At 36.9% G+C, this 26,241-nt stretch overlaps 1 protein-coding gene across 1 annotated transcript in view; it reads right to left on the bottom strand.

Annotated features, from left to right (window-relative positions):
• Positions 1 to 452: 452 nt before the first annotated feature.
• The window catches only part of Diap2 (Death-associated inhibitor of apoptosis 2), a 328,461-nt gene continuing 302,672 nt past the window's right edge, over positions 453 to 26,241 (bottom strand). The window contains exons 7-10 of the mRNA XM_083123774.1: positions 20,015 to 20,169; positions 17,453 to 17,701; positions 6,584 to 6,747; positions 453 to 1,047 (exon numbers count right to left, since the gene is read on the bottom strand). Coding sequence (XP_082979900.1) covers positions 854 to 1,047; positions 6,584 to 6,747; positions 17,453 to 17,701; positions 20,015 to 20,169 — 762 coding nt within the window. The 3' untranslated portion in view covers positions 453 to 853. The remainder of the gene's footprint in view (positions 1,048 to 6,583; positions 6,748 to 17,452; positions 17,702 to 20,014; positions 20,170 to 26,241) is intronic.

Below are 26,241 nucleotides of genomic sequence, written 5' to 3' on the forward strand. Positions count from 1 at the left end.
AGTGGTAGTCCTTTTCCCTCATGGCAGAGGAAGCATTTAGACCAAAGTGACGTACATTGCTTGGAAGCAAACCCTCTGTAATCAATGCAACCTTTCAAACCAAAGCGGCACAACAAGCTACATGTGTCACTTGCATGTCATTCAAACTGGGCTGTTTTCTCATCACATCGTTTTGGTCTGTTGTTCGCACATGTGCAGTGAATGCTTGCTTATGGATAAAAGGGGCCTGCTTCCCTTGTCATTTGTCACTTCGGTATAAATCTCCACTTTTGCATGTCGCTTCTGTCTGAAATCTACTAGAACTAGACTACCTTGATTTATTACTTGTCACCAGCAAGAGTATCATGAAATACGTATAGTGGAATTATCAGAGAATATAGTTCCATATTTGTCTGGCATCTTGCCAAACATTAAAATTATGAACTCGTACAAAAATATCTTGAATTAAATGTGGTAAAGTTTTTAATTCACTGCTTTACAGTAATTGAATACCCTAGTTGTAATCACGATTTTATAGATAAAATTCTATCAACCTTTTACTGGCATGTGATGTATTACATTTCTGTAGTGACTTAATATCAATTAACCAAAATAGATTTACTTACTTTGTCTACAACAACAAAGTTATCACTTCATTTCAAGAGGCACAAAATCGATTGGTTTTCTTCACTTGCTTCTCTTGCAAAATCTCCACAATTGATGGAAACATTCTTCTAAGGTAACTGAATAAATGCTTAAATGTAGCACCACAACACACAACACAAGCATCAACAACACAGAGTTTCTAGTGCATATTTCACAATTTAGGTGCACTACTTGTGCACATATGGTAGACACAAATCTATGTAAACAGTTAAGAGAGAAAAGCTCTCACAGATGCTTTGATGGGTTGCCTGCACATGGGACAGTCTTTCAAAATTGGGGCACACTGGACGCATGTTATGAGGTGACCACATGGCAGAAATACAACACCAACTTCTTCATCCATGCATATTTTACACAGTTTAGCTTCTTTAAGTCTCCTGTTTTCTTCTTCTAAAGACACACCTGCAAACAAAGGGAACTCATTCATTTTATGTTGTTTTTACTTCGAGGTAAAAAAAAAAAAAGCATACTATGACTGAAATATTTACTATAGACAAATTTTGGAGAAACAGGTGGTGGTGCATTGGGATTGGACCTACAGTTTAGGTTCTGATCCAAATCACTATGTGCCTCCACTGGGTATCAAACTTAGGACCCCCCTTGATTACAAGGTCAAAAAATCACCATCAGAGAGGACCCAGGTACTCCTACTTCCATTTGTTGTCATCACTACTATCAAAACTATTATTAGTATTATTAGGGACATGCATATTTACTTTTTAACAGAAACATGAACTATGAGATTACAAACATCTAATGTTCGTTTTATGCGATTTAAAACAAAGGATGTCACATATGAAATTATTTCCAAAACAAACTCTTAAATTCAAAAATCTACTTGTTAATACAACCCTTTCCCAAGTCTGGATTATCCTGAAAGTTGTGCAAATCCAGGAACAAGCCATTTTTGCAGAAAAATGTGGTATGACAAACAAAATTCTTCAATGCTCCACGAAATAATTCTTGACACATTCCTGGTGGCAAATGACTAGGAGATTCTCTCAGGATGTGAACCAGGTCAGTTGTGGATATGCTTCCAAGCTAACGTCACTCTTCATCTTCAGGGATTGAAATCTGCTTCCGAGCGCTAATGTCACTCTCATTTTCAATCCCTGAAGATGAATTTGAGTTAGTTTTTAAGTCCACTTTAGGCACTGAAAGGCTAATCTGAACTGAAACTATAGTTGATTGATTGATTGATTTAGTTTATTTTACTTCGCGTTTTGTGCCTCTTGGCTAATTTGCGAAGATGGGGATGAGTGATGAAATTGATGAATGGACATTCACAAACAACCAAGCCCGACCGGGATTCGAACCCGGGACCCTTGGCGTCGCAGCACGATGTGCTAACCACTCGGCCACAGGGTCGGGCCTGAAACTATAGTGTACAAGGACTGTTCAGAAAGTTCTAAGAATCGGATAGAAAGAAACACAATATCAAAGTGATTGAGGTTTTATTTTTCAACATAATCTTCTCAAAGGTTCTTCCTTCACTTCTGCCCAATGGGGTGAGACTCATATGCCCGTACTTGTGGCTTTGCGACGTTAGCGACATCTAACCATTGGCACAAGAGTTATTGGTCAGGTTGCTTCTCTACTGACATGCTAGATGGCAGTGAAGGCTTGTTTGCCTTTTGTTCTAGGGCCTCTTTTTATTGCACAACGTGCTACCAACTTTGTGTTTTGACGTCAGAGGTAGTGTGACTACGTTGTTAGTTTAGATCCTTTACGATTGGTACGATTGGTCTCTTAGCATAAATACCCTGCAAATGTATTATCTATACTAAGAAAACTAAACCTAAAAAATTAATCATTTAGCGTTACAATGAAAGCTTTCCGTGGTGACGTCAGAACAGAAGATTGGTAACGCGTTGTGCATATATTTGGCCTGATTGATCTAATAAAAATTCACATTTTACATCCCGTTTCTGGTTTTTTTAACAGACTGCCATCTATCATTGAAAAAAGGAAACAATGTATGGTTGGTTGGGAGAGTAGTTCATCGTACCAATGGATAGATGTCGCTAGTGGACGAAGACCACAGAATTTAACCAAGAGATACTGAATCTCCCTTGGTTATTTGTCTACGCTTCTGCCAACGGTCTTCCATGCCTTGACACCAGCAGAATATGTGGATTCGCCCAGGTCTGCAAAATAGCCTGTCACTGTGGAGATGACTTCTTCATTGGACTGAAATTTCTTACTACCCAAAAACTACTTCAGGTTTGGGAACAGGTGGAAGTCACTGGGGGCAAGATCAGGAGAGTAGGGGGGGTAGTACTTGGAAGCGAAGTTTGTCAAGTTTCCAGCCTGTGCCCATGGGTGATTGACGGGCACGTTGTCCTGGTGGAATGCTTTTTTGCTCCGGTGTGAGCAGGCACGGCACTCATCTCGCCGAAAGCTTCCTCATGCACAACTCTTCAGTGAGAATGTGGTGTACTCGGTCCACTGAGATGTCCACTTCATGAGCTACCTCCCGCACTTTCAATCTTTGGTCAGCCAGCACCATAACATGGACTTTATCGATTGTTTCTGGTGTGATGGCGGTTGGCAGATGTCTGCTACGGGAGTCATCTTCAACGCTGTCCCGTCCAAGCTTGAACAGCATCGTCCACTTGCTAACAGTGGCAAATTATGGGGCAGAGTCTCCCAACAATGTGTCCAATTCAGCTCTGATGGCTGTCACATTTAATTCCTTCTTCACCAGAAACTTGACCACATAAACTTCATTTTGTTCCATGTTGTCACGTCACTTGCACTTTTGCTAGTTCACGTACCTATGTAAACCAGACTATTGGAAGAGTGGCAATGAAATTTTTCCTGCATGTTCAGAACAGATATGGCCTTCTAATATGCATGCTTTTGTTCAGATTGCAACGCTATCTCTGACCGATTCTTAGAACTTTCCGAACAACCCTCGTAAAGTAGGACATGAACCACTATGTGCCTCCAGCGGGCCCTGAAGATGAGTGTGATGTTCACTCTCACATACGTAAAGTTTATGAACATACCTATTAGTTCATAATTAGGAAATGAGTGATGCGGTAGTACATAAATACAGAGAAACCAGTAATCACTTCATCCGCGAACCTGTTTTATCTTCTTTGTTCTATCAATTTTGGTGGCCACTGCCATCATCCTCATTGGAACTTGTTGTTGTACTGTTGCCTGGCATGCTTCTATTGTTTGTAGTTCTCAGTCTGCCTCTACATGTGCTGTTATCAACTGTTCGTCTGCTATTTCCCGGCATTAACTGCTGTAGTAGGGGAATGCAAACGTGGTGTGCCTGTCTGCTATCGATGTTTAGCTCATGTGGGAAGTGCATTATGGCATGAGTTACCTTGATTTTGGTGTCTACGAGTGTGTGCTTGACTTGTACCTTTTGGATTTTATGGCTATTGTATTTGATGTATTTAGCAAGGGCAGTAGTGGGTTGGGCTTTTCTTTTGCATCCGCTAGGTGTTGTTGGATTCTTTCATTGACAGATCTGATGGATCTGCCGATGTAATGTGCCTTGCACATAACAACTGGGTTATCAAGGAGGAAGAGGAAGTACAGTTTGTGTTTGTTCAGTTTATCAGCTATTTTAGCATTTGGTTTGTGTGCTACTTTGATGTCATAGGGGAGAAGGGCTTTGGATATGCTGTTATATGTGGCTGGGTAGGGTGCCTGACCTGTATTTCTGCTTTACTGAAGCAAGTGGAAAAATGGGTTTCTATGTAGCTATGTTTCAGTGCTATTTCAGTAATGGTGGCAATCTCTTCTCGCAGATCTTCTTCTCTGCAACAGTAGAAGGCTCTTCGATAAAAGTTCAGCCATGCATTACCTTTTTGTTTAGGGGGATGACTGGAAAGAGCATGTATGTACTGGTTGCCTGCAACTGGTTTTCTGTAGACAGTGGTTATGAATTTGTTGAGTGTGCGGCTGACGGTGACATCCAGGAAGTTGATCCTGACATGTTTTTCTTGTTCCACAGTGAAGTTGAGCCTAGGGTGGATGCTGTTTAGTTTTTCACTAGAAGGTTGAGCTCTTCTGCCTTTTTGTATGACTATTGTGTCGTCTGCATACCTTCCATATTGAATGTATTGCAGTTCTGGAGTGTGGAGTATCTCTTCTTCAGGTGTACACGATGCAGACTTCGAGTGCAAGGCACATTACATCGGCAGATCCATCAGATCTGTCAATGAAAGAATCCAACACCACCTTGCAGATGCAAAAAAAAGTCCAACCCACTACTGGCCTTGCTAAACACATAAAATACAATAGCCATAAAATCCAAAAGGTACAAGTCAAGCACACACTCGTAGACACCAAAATCAAGGAAACACATGCCATAATGCACTTCCCACATGAGCTAAACATCGACAGTGGACAGGCACACCACGCTTGGATTCCCCTACTACAGCAGTTAATGCTGGGAAATAGCAGAGGACGCAGAGTAGACAACAGTGCACCTAGAGGCAGACTGACAACTACAAACAATAGAAGCCTGCCAGGCAACAGTACAACAACAAGTTCCAACGAGGATGATGGCAGTGGCCACCAAAATTGATAGAACAAAGAAGAAAAAACAGGTTCGCGGATAAAGTGAGTACAAGTTTCTCTGAATATACCTATTAGGATGGAAATTTTTATCTTGTATCATAAGAGTTGAAGTTTCCAAATCAAATTGGGAGTTTTATCTACCACATTACCACTGAAATCTCTCATATATCAAATTTGAACCCAGAATTTGCTTATGTACCAAAGTTTTGATACTTTTTTTTATTCATCACATATGTGTGTGTGTCTGAACATCATCAAGATGATAAATGGGGTGTTAGGGGTGGAACTTTGCAAAACACCCAAATGTCAACCTTACTGCCACGTGCAAGTAGTACACCCTGGACTGCATTTTGCACACTAACAAGTCTCTAGCATCTGGACCCATAGCCAGTATAATCCTCTAGGGGACTTTGTTGTGTGCTGTCTATATGTGTTTGTGATTATCCCTTCATTTATCTAATCACCATTCATCCATCTTATCACCATCTTCGCAATTAGCCAAAGTGGCAGAAACACAAAAAAAAAATAAACAAATTCATTCATTTAATTGATTAAGATGATAAATGAGCTACAGAGGTCCAACCAGAACTACCATGAATGACCTTGCATGAGAAGCCCTGAGGCTCACACAGCATCTGATGAATGGGTACCTGCGAGCAACCCTGAGTAAATAGTTGGGGCTGCTGATTACATTAACAATTGGTAACACAGAGAATGTACAATAATTGGTGAATTTATGACCTTGTTCGAACCACCGTAATTAAGTTTGTAGCTTTCACTCATTTATGTCCCTCCAACAGCAAAATCAAAGAACTCTTAATGCTTCCATTTCTGAAATAAAGTTGCTTAACGGATGAACATAAAAAAAAATGCCTACTTTCAGCATTAAGGAAAAAATAAAGAATGGTTACATAGTACTGATATTGCAGGCTGAACTGTACTGAAAAGAATGATTTTACCAAAGCTCTGTTGTGGCAAAAAAGGAGTATGTATGACAAAATGAAAATGCTGAAACAAATAATATTAGAAATCGAAGTAGGTCTATTTCAAATTATCAACATATCCCAGTAGCAATACATGTGACACAAATAGAATTCTTAAAAATAGTTGAGCAACTGTCTCTTTTTCTGGGTCACTTTATATTTCGATAGTTGTTTGATTCATTTCTTATACATACCATACCAAAATCCCTGAGGACATTTACAATGCACAAATAAAATTATTTATATGCTGAGAACACTACGTCTCTATTAAATTATCATAGAGGTTGAATTCATTAAATACTAACACTGGAACAGGTTCAAAAAATATCAGTGAATACAATGAATTTCCTGCTTTTCACATCATTACATAAAACTATGAAATGTACAATGAAGACAAAAATAACTCCTACCTGCAATAGGTCTCAAAACATTTTTATCTGCTGAAAGTTCATGAGCAAGATTGAAGGGAGCAGATGCTGGCCCATTTTCTGCTTTCTGCTCATTTTCTCCATATGGCTGGCCAACTTCACCACTGAGGAGATCTGGCCATGATGCGGGGGCTTGGTGGGTACTTCTGTAAGTTGAAACTTCATGTAAATTACAGTAACTGACAAATGTTACACACACTGAGTTTCTCATCAAATCACTTGGTTAACCAACCATAGAGCTGATATTCTCGCTCTACACTTGGTTGATCCAATCTTGCATAGTTCATGCATTTACTTCGTTAACATCGAAGAACTAAAGAATCCGCCGCCACAAACATTGGTAGGGATAAATAGCAGGCGAGTTGTTATCATCCTATGACACTCAACCTTCAGTCAATGGGCGCAGCTGTAATTCTGCTCATCTACTCCACGTGCAGTCCTTGAGCCAATGGGCGCAGCTGTCATTCTGCTCATCTACTCCACGTGGAGTCTCAGTCACATGACTGCGGATACACTGTTGCCATACTTTGCAACTTCAATATGGAGACCGTGGGAAGGTGGTGTGCGCGGAGGGACAAGGTGGCATAGAGTAGATGTGTGGCAACACTGTGCATTGAATGTGATTGTTGCAGCTGGTGGGCGAACTCCGTCGACTTCAAAGCCAGCCGGTCGTTAACGTAGCTAGCACGTCGACTATATGCAGCATGGTTCTATACTTTTATTTATTCAAGAATATGGGAATGTATCCTGAGATGCATTGGTAACATTTTCATATGGTTGAGGATGTGTTAGAACAAACAAAAGAATTTGGTGATGCTGACTAGAATTTAGTTTGTGAAAAAGCATACATAACTCATTTGTATTGGGTGTCAAAAGTTACGCAACTGAGACTTTGAATGTGCATAACTTTTGTACAAAAAGTAGTAGCAACATGAAATTTATACTAGGTATTAACTTTGTCTATGTGGATATTAATTTGAACATTAAACAAAAAAAAATCAAATTGATTGCAAAAATTCTCAATGAGTACCGATGATTGATAAATTCATAAAATAATGATATTTTTACAGACGATTTATGGGGTTCATTATGGTATATTAAAAAAAAGGTATGTTTTTCTTTTTAAAAATGACAAGGTATACAGACAACACTGGTCATGTCAGAGGATAGTATCAGGTATACCCAACATCTGACTGTTATTCAATCAATGCTCAGATGACAGAAGGGCTGCACTTTATTGTACAAAAAGATAGGCAGGTTAGGTAGTTAGGTGCGTAAAAAATTTATCCATTTGATAAATATCCACAGAGACCATCGATACACATCGAAAATTTTTGCAATTGACTCCACAATTGCCTTTTATCCATGTTTGTTTTTACATCATACTAAAACATCTTAGTAACTTTATCTGCATACTGAACGTTCATGTAGAGCATGATATCCTTGCTTAATGTTTCAAAAATATTCACATACACAAAATCAATACCAGTATAAGTTTCACGTCACTATTGCTTTTTGTACAAAAGTTATATACGTTCAAAGTCTTGGTTGTGTGACTTTTCGGAAACCTTGTAGTATTCTACAAATGAGTTATGAATTGTGTCATTTACTACGATGGCTGGACCCTTCTTTGTGGCATGTCTGTAATGTAATTTTAAATGTTAGGCACATACTACTCGAATGTGCCAATTTTAATTTCCTCCAACAATGTTTTAAGCTTCCCAGCGATTTATCACCCATGTTGGAAGATGATGAGTGTGTTTTAACTAACAATACTGTATTTTTTCTTGTATGTACGCATTGCTTGCATTGTAGAATTATTTTCTTGTAGTTTACGGTTATTACAAGCATAAGAACACAGTTTTTCGTTGTGACGTTTCAGGAGAACACACGCTCCCTTCATCAGACTTTTATTTTTATCTTGACTAAAGATACAGTTATAACAATGGTTAGCAATTTTTTAAACAAAAAGAATCCATTATATAATGGATATTGTCAATGATACGTTGTTGTAATATAGCAACCTAATTGTGAAAAGAAGTAGTCTGTTTTATTTTTATTTCAGATAAAAAATGTTTGATCACATTATTTTTTATTTAAAATTATGAATCCCAAATATCATCAGGTAATTCAAAGTCATCATTGTTTTCACCAAGTTTCTTGATGTTTTCTGTTACATTAAATTTTAGAGATGGTGGCTTACTCCACTTGTGAAAAAAAAACAAAGCCATACTGGATCTATGTTAACATTTTCATTATTTAATTTATTCCAGTGTTCTTCTGCAATGAACGAAGCTTCCCAGACATTCAACTCTATGTTTCCCGTGAATCTTTTTAAAACCCTTCTCTTCGATGATGAGCTGACAAACCTGATTTAAGGACTATAAAAAAAAATAGAAGAATGTTTCAAAGCAAACAATTTCACAGAAAGCTCTCAAAACCCTATAACTAAAATAATAAATGAGGTAAAGAAAGTAATTGAAAGCAGTATCACTATACCAAGAGAAGTGAAGAAACTCATTGTCAAAAATTCAACCCTGCCGATTGCCTTTGGACTACCAAAAACTCACAAACAGGGAAATCCAATATGACCTATCATTGCAACTTTCACACATCCTGTGTACAAACTATCCAAATATTTAGTTGAAAGGCTTGCTATAATTAAACAACAAACACCATTCAGTCTTAAAATTGCATATGAAGTGAAACAGAAACTAAACAATATTGTTTGGAATAATGAGTATCGTATTGCAACTTTTGATGTTGAAAATTTATATCCAAGTGTCCCAATGCTACAGATGCATTACACAGATAGCCTATTGAGATGAAGGTTAACCCGGTAGAAGCATGGGAAATGGTTCAATGGTTTACTGTATGTGCAAATTACAATTACTTTATATTTGATGGCAAAATCTATCAGCAAAGTAATTGTCTATCAGTGGGAAACCCAGTATCCAGAATCATCTCCAGCATTTTCCTTCATTACATAGAATCTCCAATTGTTAATCAGATAAGTGCGGATATCATACTCTACATTAGGTATGTAGATGATGTGCTAATTATTGCTAAAAATGAAAACACCATCTTGGACGTATTTAAATTGTTAAATGAATCACATCGTCACATAAAATTCACTTGTAAACCCATGAATAATAATCAGGGTGGCTACAAACAAGCAGAAATGAAATACCCTGACTTTTCCAGGTTTTCCATGACAAAATTTACATTTTCCCCTGACAATTACAAACTAAACAAAATCGATGTTTTTGCAAATGGAAATAATAAACTAATACACATCCACGTATGGTTTTGTTAAGTAAAAATATTATCTTCAAAGAAATGGACTCAATTTCTCTATTCTCTATGATTTGAATTCAAACTGCAAAATAGTGAATTTGGAAAATTTTTTACAATTCACAAGCTAGGGAAGGATTACGGAATTTTGTCATACGTAGTAAGTTTAAAATAAAATACTTGATTATTTTTAAAGTTACGACTAAATGAGATAAGAGTGAAGAGCGATTGATTAAGAAATACAATTTGTAATTTATCAGTCTCCTTATACAAGCTCGGTATTTCCACTGAGGTTTGGAACCCTCTGCTTGCAAGAACCAAGAGTGCGGACTCATTTTTCAATGCATAAAGCTACTTCTCTCTTTTCTGTAAAGCAAACAACTTAACTCTTGCATATAAGTGAAACAATTGAATCGAACAAAACAAAGTATTATATTTCCTTACATTATCAATGGGATTTCTGCTTCAGTACAGTATATTCAAGTGAAGTACTGTGAAACTGACAACATGCTGACAAAAAGGGTATGTAGGTATTAGAAATTTAACGCAAGGAATTATTGAATTGCATTTTATAGGTACCTGATTTAGCTAACCACACATTAAAACAGGAACACTCCAATAATAAAAGCATTTGAAAGTTCATATACGAGGGGCATCCTGAAAAAAGCTCCAATGGTGCCTATACCCAGCACTAGTGGTCGGAGAGCGACACACACACATGCAGGCAGGATGAAGTGGCATGTAGCTGTAATCTGGTACAGTTGCAATGCAGCCGTTTTAGGACAGTTATAGGTTAAAGATTGCAGCTCTCATACAGTCTCCCACCGACTGCGATGTAGCCTACATTGCATGCTCAGAATTTGGCACAGAGCCACCAGCAATCATGTGAGATGTGCAGACCGGATGTCGTGAGTGATAGTATGGTCAGACGATGGTGCAGACAATTCACGGAAGGCAAATCGAATGTGCACAACCCCATACAGCTGAGTACACACAGGCCCTTTGCATCACTTCAGGTGAGAGACCTTGGACCATTCCCTGTACAGCCCTGGCCTTGAACGTACCGACTTTCATCTCTTTGTTTAACTGAAGAGGTTTCTGGTAGGGCAAGGATTTGACAGCTACACTGCGGTAGAGATAATTCCAGTCTTTGTTGTCAGACAAATATACCATGGGCATACAAAATTTAGTGTCATGCTACGACAAATACCAGAACAACGGTGGTGATTATGCCGAAAATTAGGTTAGGACTCACTGTTACTAATGCAATAAATTACAATTGACATTCATGTTTTATTTATGTCTAATCAGTAGGGCCCTTGATATTTTATTTTTTTTCAAATTGGTGTATTTTCTTATTTTTTATTTATTACTATACGGTGTTATTTTTCCCAAAATTCACATTTTCATTTTAGCGCATTTTCTAGCAAATATCTGAAATTATACCTTCATGGTGTTTTTAAACTACTGTTTCAAATTGTAAGTCACATGGCTTACGCCTCTTCGAGAGAGTTTGATATCTTGAAAGTTATTTTGGGAAAATTATTTTCGATACCTCTTTTTTAATTTTAAGGTAAGGATTTTAGATAAAGGAATTTTCCCTGTATATACTGAAGGGTGCATAATGACCATAAGTGGCGATGCACCCAAAAAATTTAAATCAATCAATCTCACGTGACAGATACTGATATATTATGGCACCAAAAATTGGCATTATCTTTTTTTGACTTGTTAGTGTTATGTTTCCCAAAATTTGCATTTTTGTTTTAGAACATTTATCTGCCAAATATACTGAAACTTAATACTCCATTGTGCTTTTAAACTATTATTTTAAATTGTAGGTCACATGGTCTACGTATTTTCGTGACAGTTTGATATGTTGGAACAGATTTTTGAGGAAGTAAAAGTAAAGTGCACTTTTCCATGAAGGTGTATAGGGGTGTGGAGTTAGGGCCCCACACTTTCTTGATCACAGCTGAAGGTGGGGGTGATGTGATCAGCACCACGCTCTTGGCTTCCTTTATCCCTCAAAGTTTCCTCAAGGTACCAGCTTCATATGATGCTGGGTGGGTGCCGGAGCAGTTTGAATAGGTGCACAACATCCCAGTTCTCCCCCGCAGGGGATCTACCCTGGGTCTCTTGCATAGTAGTCAGACGCCGTAACGACTTAGTTCCATTATTACACATGCCGATGGTGCGCACTTAGCTTGGTAATTCAAAACATATCTCGTGCGACAAATACGAAGATGTGGCTCCCGTGTGACGGTAGATACGCACTCGATCTCCTGTTAGAACCCAGCCACTTTGCTCTGTGATGCAAATGGTTTTGATAGAAGTTGAAAAAATCGTGGGAAATACATGATTTAATGTGGCTGTCGGAATTATTCCAGGTACGTATAACTCTATAGTTTACTCTTGAGTAAAATGTTGGAAAACTTGCATGTTCTATGTACAAAAACATGGCCTAGAAAAGACAAGAATGTTGGATTTCATGAAATTGTTCGTTGTTTTAGGACATTTCCTTTAAAAAATGCTAAAAACGGCAACAATTCACATTTTATGCCAAATTCGCATTATTTCGATATTTCGAACGAGTGAAAAATATGTCCACACATTACTGCACATTCCTAAACATAACTTCGCAGCAATTACCATTTTTCACGGTTTTGGCGTTTGCGAAAAATCAATGTCCCTCCCTACTAATCGGAAACTACTTCCTGGCCACCCCTCGTATAAATCAGTAGATGGAAAGTGAAAATTTAGCAGGGCTGGCAGAGAAAAGTCAATTCTTGAAGAAAGTGATTTGCATTTATGATTGAATGATTCGAGTAAATATAATATTAAAATATTTACGTATTTATTATTAGTATTTTATTTCATAATATTGAACATTAACCTTACTCAGTGAGAAATTAATGACCATCTCTCACGAGTTTAAACAGACAGGACAGAGAGTGGCCTTAATTCCATTGCAATACTAGTGTTGCAGTAAATTTGAGGTTAAGAGCATGCACTTGCCAATTTTTATAGTGTTCACCAATGCAAATTTTCGTGATAATATTCAATATACATCCTGTTTGGTTCGATTCTTCTTGATATCTAAGAATAGTGCAATGTCATTGTAAACATATGTTAACTTGTGCGAAACCAGTAATACGTCAGGCTGATGAAAGAAAACCTTCGTAAGCACTGCTACATTAAATAAGGTGAAGTGAGCCAGAAGAATAATAAAATTCCAGCAGCATATTTGCAGTCTAAAGCTCTTCTTGTTTATGCATGCGATTTCTGTTGGATGTTGCAGTCCATGCAATTTCTGTCGCATGTTGTAGTGAGATACTTTGTCAGTTGGCGATATTCAACAAAAATCGTATGTATCAATGGAACCTTTTTGTTTCCATGTTCCTTCAGTTTGCCCAACAAAATGCCTTACTACGACGTCCGACAACTATCAGACGGTGCCACCCACTCTTATCCCCTTCATCTGTTGACAAATGATAATTCAATGCATTTTCCACGTAATATTTAGAGGCTTAACCGTAACCAGAGTAAGGTCGTACTGGCCCGATGATACCATATGGTATCTTGGTGCTGATTACGAAATTAATGTGCTTTTTGGACCTTCATACTCTTATGTTTGGGTTGAAACTCTGACACAGGTCTGGAGCAAGCCTGGGAAATTCATATTGATGACAAACCTCCCCCCTCACCCCCCTCTCCGCAACATATCCATGCCACATTTCCGAACAGAGTTTCACATTTTGGATTATTATTCAACTTTTATGGCACCCAAGAACATGAAAAATGTTTCATTCTCTTCCTTCTTCCCAAATAGAGGGAGAAGAAGAGGCAAACTCCAGATTTGCTCTGATGTTTTAGCTGCAAAACAAAAGTTACCCGAAGTAGATTGCTTCAATAGCACCTGAGTTATAACAATTTTCCTCCAAAGAGTGTTCGAATTTAAAATTCCCACCGAGAAGCCCGGGCGAGAGAAATATATCTATCTATCTATCTCTCTATCTTTCTCTCTCGCTCTCCCTCCCTCCCTCCTCCTGCCATCACTGGTTTCTGGCGCCGTGGTTGTGTTGCGCATAAAAGGGGCCTGAAAGTTGAGGCCGAAACTTACGAACGAGATTTCCTGTTCCCGTACAGAGTTCCATAACGATATCTTTAAATAAATAAATAATAAAAAAAAGTCAATGAAGACGAAATTCCCTGACTTTTTTTGACACCTCAAATTCCCTGACATTTCCCGGTTTTCCAGGTCTGTCGCCACCCTGACAATGTAATTTCTTTCCTTGATCTGAAAAGTAAGACAACTGACAACAATTCAAACATCAGTCCATACGAAAAAATTAGCAGGGGAAAAGTACATCCATGCCAATTCAGAACATTCTCGTATAGCAATGGATAATATATATATATATATATTTTTTTTGAGAGCACAAAGACTATGTTCTAATAATAAGGATATCAAAAATGAAGAAGAAAGGCTTTTTAATACAGCAAAAAAAATGGCTTTCACACTAACAGAATAAACCAAATCAAAAAGTCGCAAGAAAACTAAAAGAGAAACACAGACAAAGATGAAAAATCTGTTGAAAAGAAAATTGTTTGCATTACATTCCACAAGGGATTCTCACATAAAATTGCAAAAATTTTTAGAAGATTTAATTTCAGAATTGTTTTTAGATCACCAAATAATTTGGAATGTACATTTAATGAATTCAAATTGAGAAACTCTCTACTGGATGTGGAAACCACAGGAATATATTCATGTTCAAAGGATTATGTAGGACAAACAGCAAGGAAAATGGCAATAAGATGGCACGAACACGATTTAGACATTATAAATCTAAACCCAAGAACAGGTTTGTCAGCTCACATCATCGAAGAGAAACATTTGATTAAAAAGAGAAGGGTTTTAAAAAGATTGACGGGAAACACAGAGTTGAATGTCTGGGAAGCTTCGTTCATTGCAGAAGAACACTGGAATAAATTAAATAATAAAAATCGTAACATAGATCCAGTATGGAGTTTTCTCTTTCACAAATGGAGTAAGCCACCATCTTTAAAATTTAATGTAACAGAAAACATCTTTAAAAATTAATGTAACAAAAAACATCTTTAAAATTTAATGTAACAGAAAACATCTTTAGAATTTAATGTAACAGAAAACATCAAGAAACTTGGTGAAAACAATGGTGACTTTGAATTACCTGATGATATTTGGGATTCACAATTTTAAATAAAAAAAATAATGTGATCAAATTTTTTTTATCTGAAATAAAAATAACAGACTGCTTCTTTTCACAGTTAGGTTGCTATATTACAACAATGCAGTGGTCGGAAGTAGCATGCTACTTGTAGCATCGCTACTGTACCTAGCTACAAAATTTGTAGCGGTAGCTGTAGCAGCACTACATTTCTTAAATTGTAGTTGTAGCGGTAGCGAAGCTACAAAATCCCTGTAGTTGTAGCTAAAATTTCGCTACAGCTACATTTTTTTCTCAGCATTTTGAGGTAATTTTTGAATGTGGTAACGGCGTCAAAAATAAATGACATTATTGCTTACTTTTGCAGGAGACTCAAAAATACAAAGTCCATTACATACAAATACAGATAATCTAGATTATGAATATCTTTATATCGCAGATTATAAATATTTGCATAATTTATTTCATTAGCATCTGAATAATTCTAATATCCAGATAACTAACTAACTGGCATATATGAATATATTCCGGCTAATAGCCATTTATTTTAGCTGCAACGCTATTTTGGGGAGGATCATGCCTCATTTGCTACGCCGCCAGGAAAAAATGCCCCGTTTGTGCCACCCCTGGAACATATCCTGTGGATATCGTTGGCGTAACAGACAGCAAAATATCGATAATTACTGTGTAAAACCCAAGTTACAGTGCAAAAACGGGTGATCCATTTTCTACTAATCTGACAAAGCAATAGTGCCAGCAATCAATGATTCAGTTCATTAACAGCATTGATCGTTGTCAGTGTATAGGATCACACCGGCAAGAAATTATTGTTACAAGAACGATAGTGTTTCTGGAATTACAATTATTTTGGTCATAATGTTTGTTCACAAATTTTAAAATTACAATATGTTTAGAACAGTCGGGTTTACACATCAGTTTCCTCAATATATTTTATCATATTGTAAAAAGAACGTACAAGTTATTGACTTTCCTGCAGAAATGACATTTTTTTTGTTAAAATACACAGTTTTCAAATTTATGTATTTTTCCTACTTTTGCGTAACTTTTCTGTAACTTTTTCTAATCATGGCAATGAGGATGCATTATTTATTTAGTTATTTTCTTATCTATGGCCGTTTTCTGCCACTTTTGGCTAATTGTGAGAATGGGGAAGAATGATGAGCAGAGTGAGGAATGGAGGAGCAGGAGGATCCCATCTTCCCAACTAGGAGTCTTTCCTAGTGTTTGTTTTGAGTCCAATTTATGCACAAATCAGCTGATCCACCGGGTATCGAACCTGGGGCCCTTTGAATACAAGGTGACAATTACAATTTTCACTTTGTCTTCGGGGAAGTATTTCCAACAGAAAAACTTACGTAAAGCATTGTTCCACCTGTTTCTCATTTATACCATTAGAAGCATCTCCCAGCTATCCTCAAGGTTCGAGCAAATATCCGCCATCCCCCAAATAACATTCTGTTTAAGTTAAGAAGATTCAATTGCTATATATCACATTTTTATCTTATTCCAACTATCATACTAGGGCTTCTCTTGAATAGCCATGTAGTTGTTTAAGTTTTTAATACAGAAGTAGCGCAAAAGTAGCGAAGTAGTGAGTAGCGAACAGGAGTAGCGTAGCGAGATACTTTTTGGTAAATGTAGTTGTAGCTGTAGCTGTAGCGAAGCTACATTTTGGAAGAGTAGTTGCAGTTGTAGCGAAGCTACTTATAAAATGTAGCGTTCTGATCACTGCAATAATGTATCATTGACTACATCCATTATATAATGGATTCTTTTTGTTTAAAAAATTGCTAAACATTGTTATAACTGTATCTTTAGTCAAGATAAAAATAAATGTCTGATGAAGGGAGCGTGTGTTCTCCTGAAACGTCACAACGAAAAACTGTTTTCTTATGCTTGTGATAACCGTAAACTACAAGAAAATAATACTGCATTAATGAGACAATGAAAATTTGTAGATAAAGTGGGAAGATAATTATGCAGGATAATGTATGTCTCTGAATTATTTGTAAAATGCAAGTGCTTCAATATCACTTCAATTATAAGTACAGTGGGATGCATAAATATTACCAACAATTTTTTTCCATCACCATGCTTATTCTCTTCGTTTTATGCAACAGGAGCTTCAAGGATTGAAACAAAATGCCAAACAAACCCCTGGCAACTTCTGCACCAGCAGTGAGTTATGTTGCCCATTCCTTAAAAACACATTAGATGGAAGAATAAAATTAATGAAAATAATGTGGCCAATTTGAAGAGCAATACTTGTGCATCCCACTGTACCCTCTGGGGTTAAAAAAAATAATTATAAATTAAATCTTACTCTTCTGCAATGACTTCTGCAATGACTTGGGAAGGATCTTCTGTCGAAGTGCTAGTAACCATTCGTTCTTCTTCAAGATCTGAATTCCTTAGCCCTACATCCCCTTCATCATACCCCTCTCCTCCACCTACTTCACTTGCTTCATCTTCCTCATCATCGGTGGTATCGCTTGCGGACAAATGTTCATCATCAATCCAACGAATTGCATTCTGTGAAGATCCTGGATTACATGCTCCTGATGATATATAACTGAAAAGATGAAATACTTAAATATATAAATTTTAGAATTACATACAAGCTGGAGTGTGCATATGCAATATGAGGTATCCTCTAATTTTACCAAAAATAGTATTTCTTAAAATTAATATTTTTCAATATTGGCAATTATACACTAATTTACAACAAAGTCTGGTAGCTATGGTCAAATTGTAATGTATTAAGAATACATTTATATTCATGTTACGGGACTTTATACATGTGAAACATGCTTACGTATCCACGTACTTGTATATTTCGATTAATTTCAGTGAATCAAGGACACACATGCCATTATTCATTTCCCCCACGAACTAAACATTGATAATGGCTTTTGGCTTTTGCTACTTAAGCAAGTAAAAACAAAGCAGCAGCCCACCTAGGGGCAATTGGTATTAACAGCTCAGACTGAAAGCCTGCGAAGTGGACCACTACAAGCACCAATGTGGATGGTGACAGTGATGACCGAAATTAATCGAATTATGTACATATTTTTTCTCTATGCAAATTTCCCAGGTCCATAAAAATTAAAGTGAAAAATGCAGGCTCAACCAGGACTCCTGGGGTTTTACAAACTGCATTTTCACTTAAATTTCTCTGTAGTCTATCTCCTGTGTGTGTGCCAAATTATAAGATAATTGTCCAACTCATTGTTAAAAAATGACACAGAATAAAATTGCCATAGCTCAGATGGAAAATCTATGAAATACACATCTTCTTCACTGGATACAGCACCTTCAGACTTCTATTTTTGAAGAATATGAAAAACAAGCATTTAAAGATAAGTTTTCAAAATGACAAAGACACTGAAAACTAACTAAATGCTTATTTTGAGTCAAAAGTTTGGTGTTCCATGATTTCAAGATGTTTTAGGGTTACTAATTTGAAGATGTATATGAAAATAAGAGGTATTATATTTAATAACAATTAAATATTAATACTTGGTTCAGTTATTCTTTGTTCAAAAAAATTCTCCAATACCATGAATGGTCCAGTATGTGAGAAAAGCACCTGGAGAGTAAGGAATAATTACGAACTGTTCAAATCTTTTCAGGCACAGAAGCAGCGAAATAAATTAAATTCGAAGACTGAGATGGCTACGACACATCTATCAACTGGCAGAGAGCTCAGTATGCAACAAGTTAACATTTATAAGACCTGATGGTAGAAGAAGGTAAGAAGATTGGCTGGATATACTCTGTCGAGTAAGACTTAAAAAGTGCTATGACTTAGGAGCTCAAGAAGAAAAATTCTTGACAAGGAATGCTGACGGGAGACTCTCAACCCCTTAAGTGTGGATAGCATATCACAATGTGCAATTAATTCAACACTTAAGGGATTAAAGAGGCCAACCAAGGCCCACCATGAGTGAGCTGATGATTTGATTTTGCAAATTATGCTCAGTTCAATTTAAAATTACTTTTTTTTAAATAAATAAAATCCGTGAAAACAACTTCACCTTCAGTGGTCGACTGGTACACATGTATACAACCACCGGCATTCAGCTTAGCCTGCAATTAACATGCCATTCCTTGAAAACTACACACGATATTTCAAATGTATCTTTTTTTGTTTATTAGTAGTAATGTCAAAGGGAGTTGGGAGGATAAAAGTCCAAAGTTGGAAATTTTCCAAAATTACACAAAATTTCAAACGCCGTAATTTTAATTATGTTTAATTAGAATATGTACGTAAGCACTGAAATTATTTCCACGAAACTTACTTGTAAATGTTTGATTAATTTTAGTACTCATGCACGTATTCTAATTATCAACTGCGTTTTTTATTCCCTTTAACATGAATTATGTTTAATGTTGTGCACAGGCATTATATATCCTCAAAAAGTGGTCTTTGGTCATGCTTCCTTCCAAATTTGATCTATCCAATGTCCATAGAGCCAATGCTAGAAGCAAAATTCCGGAAATTGTTCTGTAAGCTGGCAACACTTTTTAGCCAAGAAGTATCAGTCTTTTTTTCAATAAAACATTGCATGGTTGTAAGAATTTACAACTGCTACATACTACATTTTTCATTTACTTAGGTCTGTTGAAGGGGGAGGGTGGGTGACGACAGGGGAATGCCATATGCCAATTTTTTAAATTTTACCTCTGCTAAAAGTCCTGCCTCTAAGAAAACAAAGCCAATTTCATCTCTCTACAACAATTAGTTTTCGAGCTACAATTTTTAAAAAAAATTCAGGGTGAGTTTGACAAGCACGTGCTTGAAAAGGTATCGTCCGCAGAAGCTTTCCAGATGAGTAAGGCTCCAACTGTTAAAGTTTAAACTATATTACAAATAATTACTCACCCATCATCTACGTCCCTGGTATCTTCTTCCATTTGTACGTCTAATGCTGCTTCAATTAGAGCATCAGTTGAAGCAAATGGTAGGCCTGTTTGTTCCATTTTCTGACGAAGTGCCATCTTGATTCTGGATGCATCCAATCCAATTTGGAGAGCAGCCTACAAAACAAAGATTAATTAATCCAGCAGATGTAACAAAAGAAATTGCAAAATATCTTGACTGTAACCCTGTTTCCCTTCTTTGGGATAAACATGCTTTGTCAGTACATGAAACCATCGTTTATCAGGTAAAAATCAAAATACTTGAGCAGGCTAGACAACTCATAACCCATGCAGCTACAGTTAGTTGAATACTGTCCTGATGTTTTCTGTGGAACCATTGGAGTGAGTGAAAAAATAATACTTCAGGAGTTCCTTTAAAGGAACTAGAAATGTATATTTTCAGAGAGGATGGAATTTGAACGTGAACCAGCCATTTTGTTGAGTGCTGGTGCAGTCACAGACACTTCAGGGTTGTAATGATCCAATTCAAAGTCAATCAGGTTGTTACAACACAAAAGTGTCAATTGACAGCAACAGCCATATATTTTCAGGGAGACTGTGGTTGGAAAACAAAATTGTGCATAAAATAAGCTGTTAAATTCATGTAACTCGAGTCCAGTACCAGGACAGTTAAAATTCATATCAGTTCTCTTGATATGAGGTTCCTAACAAATTGATATTACATGAACATAAAAGAAAAGTCATAGTTCACCTATCCACTTAAAAGAATACACTCCTATTCCAAAATATGGTACAGAAAAGAGTCATGTATGGTATGGCATAGTCCATATCAATTCAGGCAGGGGGTTACCTTCATAGTCTCAGATGTTATTGAATGAAACATATGTTAAAATTCAGGACAAGGAAGAAACACGTATTTTTGGTTTTGTCCAAAAAAATTCCTGGCCCGAGATACAGGCCACCACAAATGGTGCCAAGGGGGTCATTTCTCATGTGCAACTTTCAGCAAAGTATTAAAATGCTCTATCTCTGGAACGGTTCAAGATATTTTGTTGCATTTTTTTTTATTTGAAAGAGAATAATTTTGTGATTAAAATGATAACCTCCATTTGGAAATATGTGTCCAACTTCTCTTGCTGTAGTCTTCTTAATTTTTTTTAAAAAAATAAAAAAAAACATTTTTTTCATCAAAAATACCAATCTCCCTTTATATATATATATATATATATATATATATATATATATATATATATATATATATATCACTACCATACAATACTACATTCCCTGAAAAGGAGAACTTCCACTTATGAGTTCAACAGGTTTTATAAACAATGTTCATGTTTTAATTTCCGTGGCTAATTTCTATATTGCAGTTTTTTTGAAACTTTTTGTCTCAAAAACACTAATCTCAAAAATTCTGAGAATTTTACAGTTGTTTATCTAAGGATATCCTGAAAAGGAGAACACACCACTTTGGTTCTGGAATTTTACATATTTTTTTTTAAAAAAATTCAACTCTTGAACCAATGTGATGGAATAAAAACGATAAATTAAACAAAGTTGGAACTGGTGAAATGGTTTTATTCTTCTGGATCTTCTTTACATAGAACCTTCCAAATATTAAAGGTCTTCTGGAACAATGTGGAAGCTTCCAGATAATTCCAGAATGTAACAGAACCTTCTAGAACAACCTGAAACCATTCACATTATTCCAGAATGTAACAGAACCTTCTAGAACATTCTGGAACCATCCAGATAATTATGTGTGTTTGGCCTAGTATATAAAAGAGAGGACACATGAATTCACAGTTCAGTTGTCAACAGGCAAACAAAGAGAGCAGTTCACCAAATTTTTGATCCAACTGTGGGTGATGGGTGAGTACACCAAAACAAAACTGACCAAGCTATTCAAAGTAGAAATTCCATCTGCAGAAGAAAATGAACCAAAAGAAGCTTGTGCAACTTGCCGAGAATTATATCAAACATCAATTCAGCTGCTGAATCGTGTGAATCCTACAATGAAAAAAGGTGCAAGTTCTAACAATTATCCTAGTGTCCCATTCTAAAATACAAATTTTGCACCACATTCCATCTGCAACAAAATACACGGTGGACAAAACAAGAAATGTGAGGTCTGCAAAAGGAGTGTTTGGAAAACCGGATCCCTATTATGGTCATCCTGTGAATCAAGCACGTTCAAATTGCGCAGTCATTTTATCTGGAAGATAAATGGGACTGTTCTCACCAGAGCGCTAACAGAAAGACACTATCACTATAGTTGCAGGAGAAAAAGTGGTGAAAGTGAAAAAATACATGACCTGCAGTATTAAAGAAACTTTCACCATATATAAGAAGGAACATTCGGTATTCCACATTGGAACAAAATTTTATGCACTACGACCTAAGTGATGGATCCACACCCACCTAGAGATGTCTGTTTGTGTGTATTGTGCCAATTTTGAACTTTGCGTGGTAACTTTGAAGAACTTACTTGAAGGCGCGACATATGACACCTTGGTTGGACGTGTGAAGTCGTTAATAGTCTGTTATGTAGAGTGAGAGACCTGTTTGTTTCAGGAATGTGGTGACTTGCCTGGAAAGGGAGGACTTGCCTTACAGACACTTGGTCTGGAAAACATAGCAGATGACTCTTCGGAAGTTACATATGCAACATGGGAGGAAAATAAACTCATTAAGAAAACTGTTGCCATTGATACCTTCATTGACGAACTTGGGAAATGCACAGCGAAAGCGTAAACACACCAACATCTGAAGAAATTGCAACAACAACACATTGCAGAAGTGAAGGGATGTGTAAAGGCTAAACAACTATGTTTAGTGCTTCACTGTGATATTGCTGAGAACTGGCCATGTCAAATAAGACTAGATTTTGATTTCATGGGACCAATATGTGAGAATGTGTTAATGGAAACTGGTTTAATGTATGGCAAAATTTTCAATTGTTTATAAAACCTGTTAAACTTAAAAGTGGAAGTTCTCCTTTTCAGGGAATGTAGTACTATATGGTACTGATCAACAGTAAAAAATTAAAATTTTTGGGATTGGCATTTTTGAAATAAAAAAATATTTTTGATATTTCAAAAAAAAAATAGAAGGCTACAGCAAGAGAACTTGAACATATTTCCAAACGGAGGTTATCATTTTAATCAGAAAATTATTCTCTTTCAAATAAGAAAAACATCAACAAAATATCTTGAACCTTCCAGAGATGGAGCATTTTAATATTTTGCTGAATTGCACGTGAGAAATGACGCCTGAGATGCCATCTGTGGCAGCCTGTATCTCTGGCCAGGAATTCTTTTGGACAAAACAAAAAATACAGGTTTCTTACTTTGTCCTGAATTTTAACATATGTTTAATTCAATAACATCTGAGACTATGAAGGTAAGATTTTTTCTTTGCCTGCCTGAATTGATATGGACTATGCCATATAGATATGCTATATATTCCAAAATAAGGCACTTTCAACTGGAACCGGCATTGCAGTATTTGGTTATTGATGTGGAGGTTGAGGGCAGTTGATGTTTCCCCCAGGTAAAAATCACCACAGATGTTGCAGGTGAGAATGTAGATCAGGTTTGAAGTGTGGCAATAACCACCGCTCCTCCACCCACAACCTGGACTTTACCAACCATAACCCCTTAAGGGGTTACCATACCAACCACCACAATATCCCTTTCAAAGACTGCTTTTGGGTAGCGATCATCCATCTCTTACCCAAACCTGCAAACACCTCTGTTCACAAAAGATGTGAGAGGGCTTATATAATAGCCATGAGCAGGGAGTCGTAACGTACCCAATTTGCGTTACACGGTACGTTCCATTTTGTAGGAGGAAGAGTATGGTTCAACTGCTGGTACCCATGTAACGTAACGAAATGCAATATCTTATAGAGTGACGTTACAAGGAACGTAACAAAATGTATTATGGTAGATATTAACGTTATAAAGGAACGGAACGAAATGAGCACATTGGAACATAACGTAATATGCAATATGGTATATACTACCGTTACAAGGATACAAGGAACGTAGTAACGAAATGCATTGTGGTATATACTAGCGTTACAAAAAAACGTAACGAAATGCAACATGGTAGTAAATAACGGTACATAGGAACGTAATGAATGCAATCCTCCGTAACGGAACGAAGTGAAAGGCAATATGGTTAATTAACGTTACATAGGAATGTAACAAAATGTAAACCACTGTAGCGGAACGGAACAAAATGCAGTTGGGTACATACCATCTGCATAAGGAACGTAAATAAATTCAGTATGTTAGATGTTAACGTTACAAGGAAAGAACAATTCACAAATGTTAGGTAGTAACGTTATAGGCGCGTGACGAATATAATCTATTTAACATCAAGGAAGAAAAAGGAATAGCCCAAGTCTCTTACCTTTCAGTATATCGTATGGGATTAATGTGTAATAGCCGTTAAAAATATGGTTGTTTGTAAAAAAATGAATTTCAACCAGGGTTGATAAAGGGTCAGGAATTTTAAATCAATTCAATTCCGGTTCAGCAGGGAATATTAGCAAGCATAAATGGATCTGGACCGTAAAGAGCCTTTTTATGTTTAAAATATTTCAATTCGTTCCAGGAACCTTTTCTCCGGATCAATTGAAATACGGCACAGGGACCTTCTTTCCGGATCAATTTAAAGACTGTCTAAGTTCCATATTGAAATGAAAGAATACGCAACTTGGACCGAATTAAAACTGTGCGATAAAGAAGGTTCCGGTGTTGTTGCGGAACCCAATAGAACCCATTAGAATTTATGGGTTCGTGGACGTTTAACAATCCTGATTTGAAAATTACATTTTTGGCTCGAAATTGAATACAGCTTCCAACTAGTGTAGAAATGAGTAGTCATAGACGTGCGCACGGGGTGCAAAGGGGGGGGGGGGCACATGCCCCACCCCCTAATCATTGACGTCTGCCGATATTTTCGACGCAGGGACAAGCAAGGTATTTTTCCATGGGGCATATTAACCAGATAATAGTGTTGCCCCCTCAAGAAACACCACTTGAATTCGAAATTATCGCATTCCTGCATTCCCATTATAATAATTAATGTACATTACTATGACTGGGATCAAGTTGGTGTTGAGTTTGAGTTGGTGTTATAAGTCCACTTTATGCACAGTAAGGCTAATCGGGACTGGACCTACAGTTTAAAGTGGGATCCGAACCACTTGTACCTCCACCCGGTATCGAACCCGGGACCCCTTGATTACAAGGCAATGACGCTACCACTGCGCCATGGGGGAGGCCCTATGACTGGGATCAAATTATACGCGTGAAATATATACTTTTAGCTGACATTCGTTTTCTAAAGGGGAGATGTGGCCATCCTCGCCCCCTTTCAGATTTCCATGCTCCTATATTATTATACTTTAATCCAGAAATTTAGGGTTGAGGAATCTTATCACCGGTTATTAAACGATATTATGCTCTTGAAGAAAATTAAGTATTTTCAAGCAGATGAAAGTTCACAAAGCAACAACGGCGGAAGAAGGTGCAGTGGCGCAACCACAGGGTGCAGGGGAGATTAGCTCTCAAACTTGTACGGAAATCAATTCTAGGGGGTTAGGGGGCAAACATTGAACTATAGAAAGAAAGGTTACAGAATCTAAGAGTAGCAAGACAAAAGGGTACTGAAGATGGATTTAGTTTTCACGTCTGTCGTGCACTATTTCTTCCAGACGGTCAAGAGCACCTGCAAGGAGGCACAGAGGAGCAATTGCCCCCTCTTGATTTCTATCTTTATACAAATATAAATAAAGTTATATAAACTTGGACAGTTGCTGCTGCTTACGGTGTACGTTTTGCCCGTGTAAGGTAATATATAGATGTATTATTAATTTTTGAAACCCCACCGTTCATTTATAAACACACTGTATATGAGTCATTGTGAATTCGAGTCAATTAAAACATTTTGCGTTGTTGGGAGATTATCTATTAGGATAAAATTTGGACATAATGAATCTAAGTAGAGAAAAATCCAACTTGTATATCAAAATTGCCATGTCCAACTGATCTCCGAAAGTAGTGTTTAGCACGTCACATTTCAAGTATATTGTAATAATCTTCAATTAGGCCAAACGTTAACGAACAAAACAACATTTATTTAACTTATAACTTCATGTTATATAAACTACATGAAATACATTTAACAAAGACAAAAGACAAAATACAA

This window comes from Lepisma saccharinum, chromosome 6 (genome assembly GCF_977018435.1).
Source record: "Lepisma saccharinum chromosome 6, izLepSacc3.1, whole genome shotgun sequence".
Taxonomy (NCBI): Eukaryota; Metazoa; Arthropoda; class Insecta; order Zygentoma; family Lepismatidae; genus Lepisma; species Lepisma saccharinum.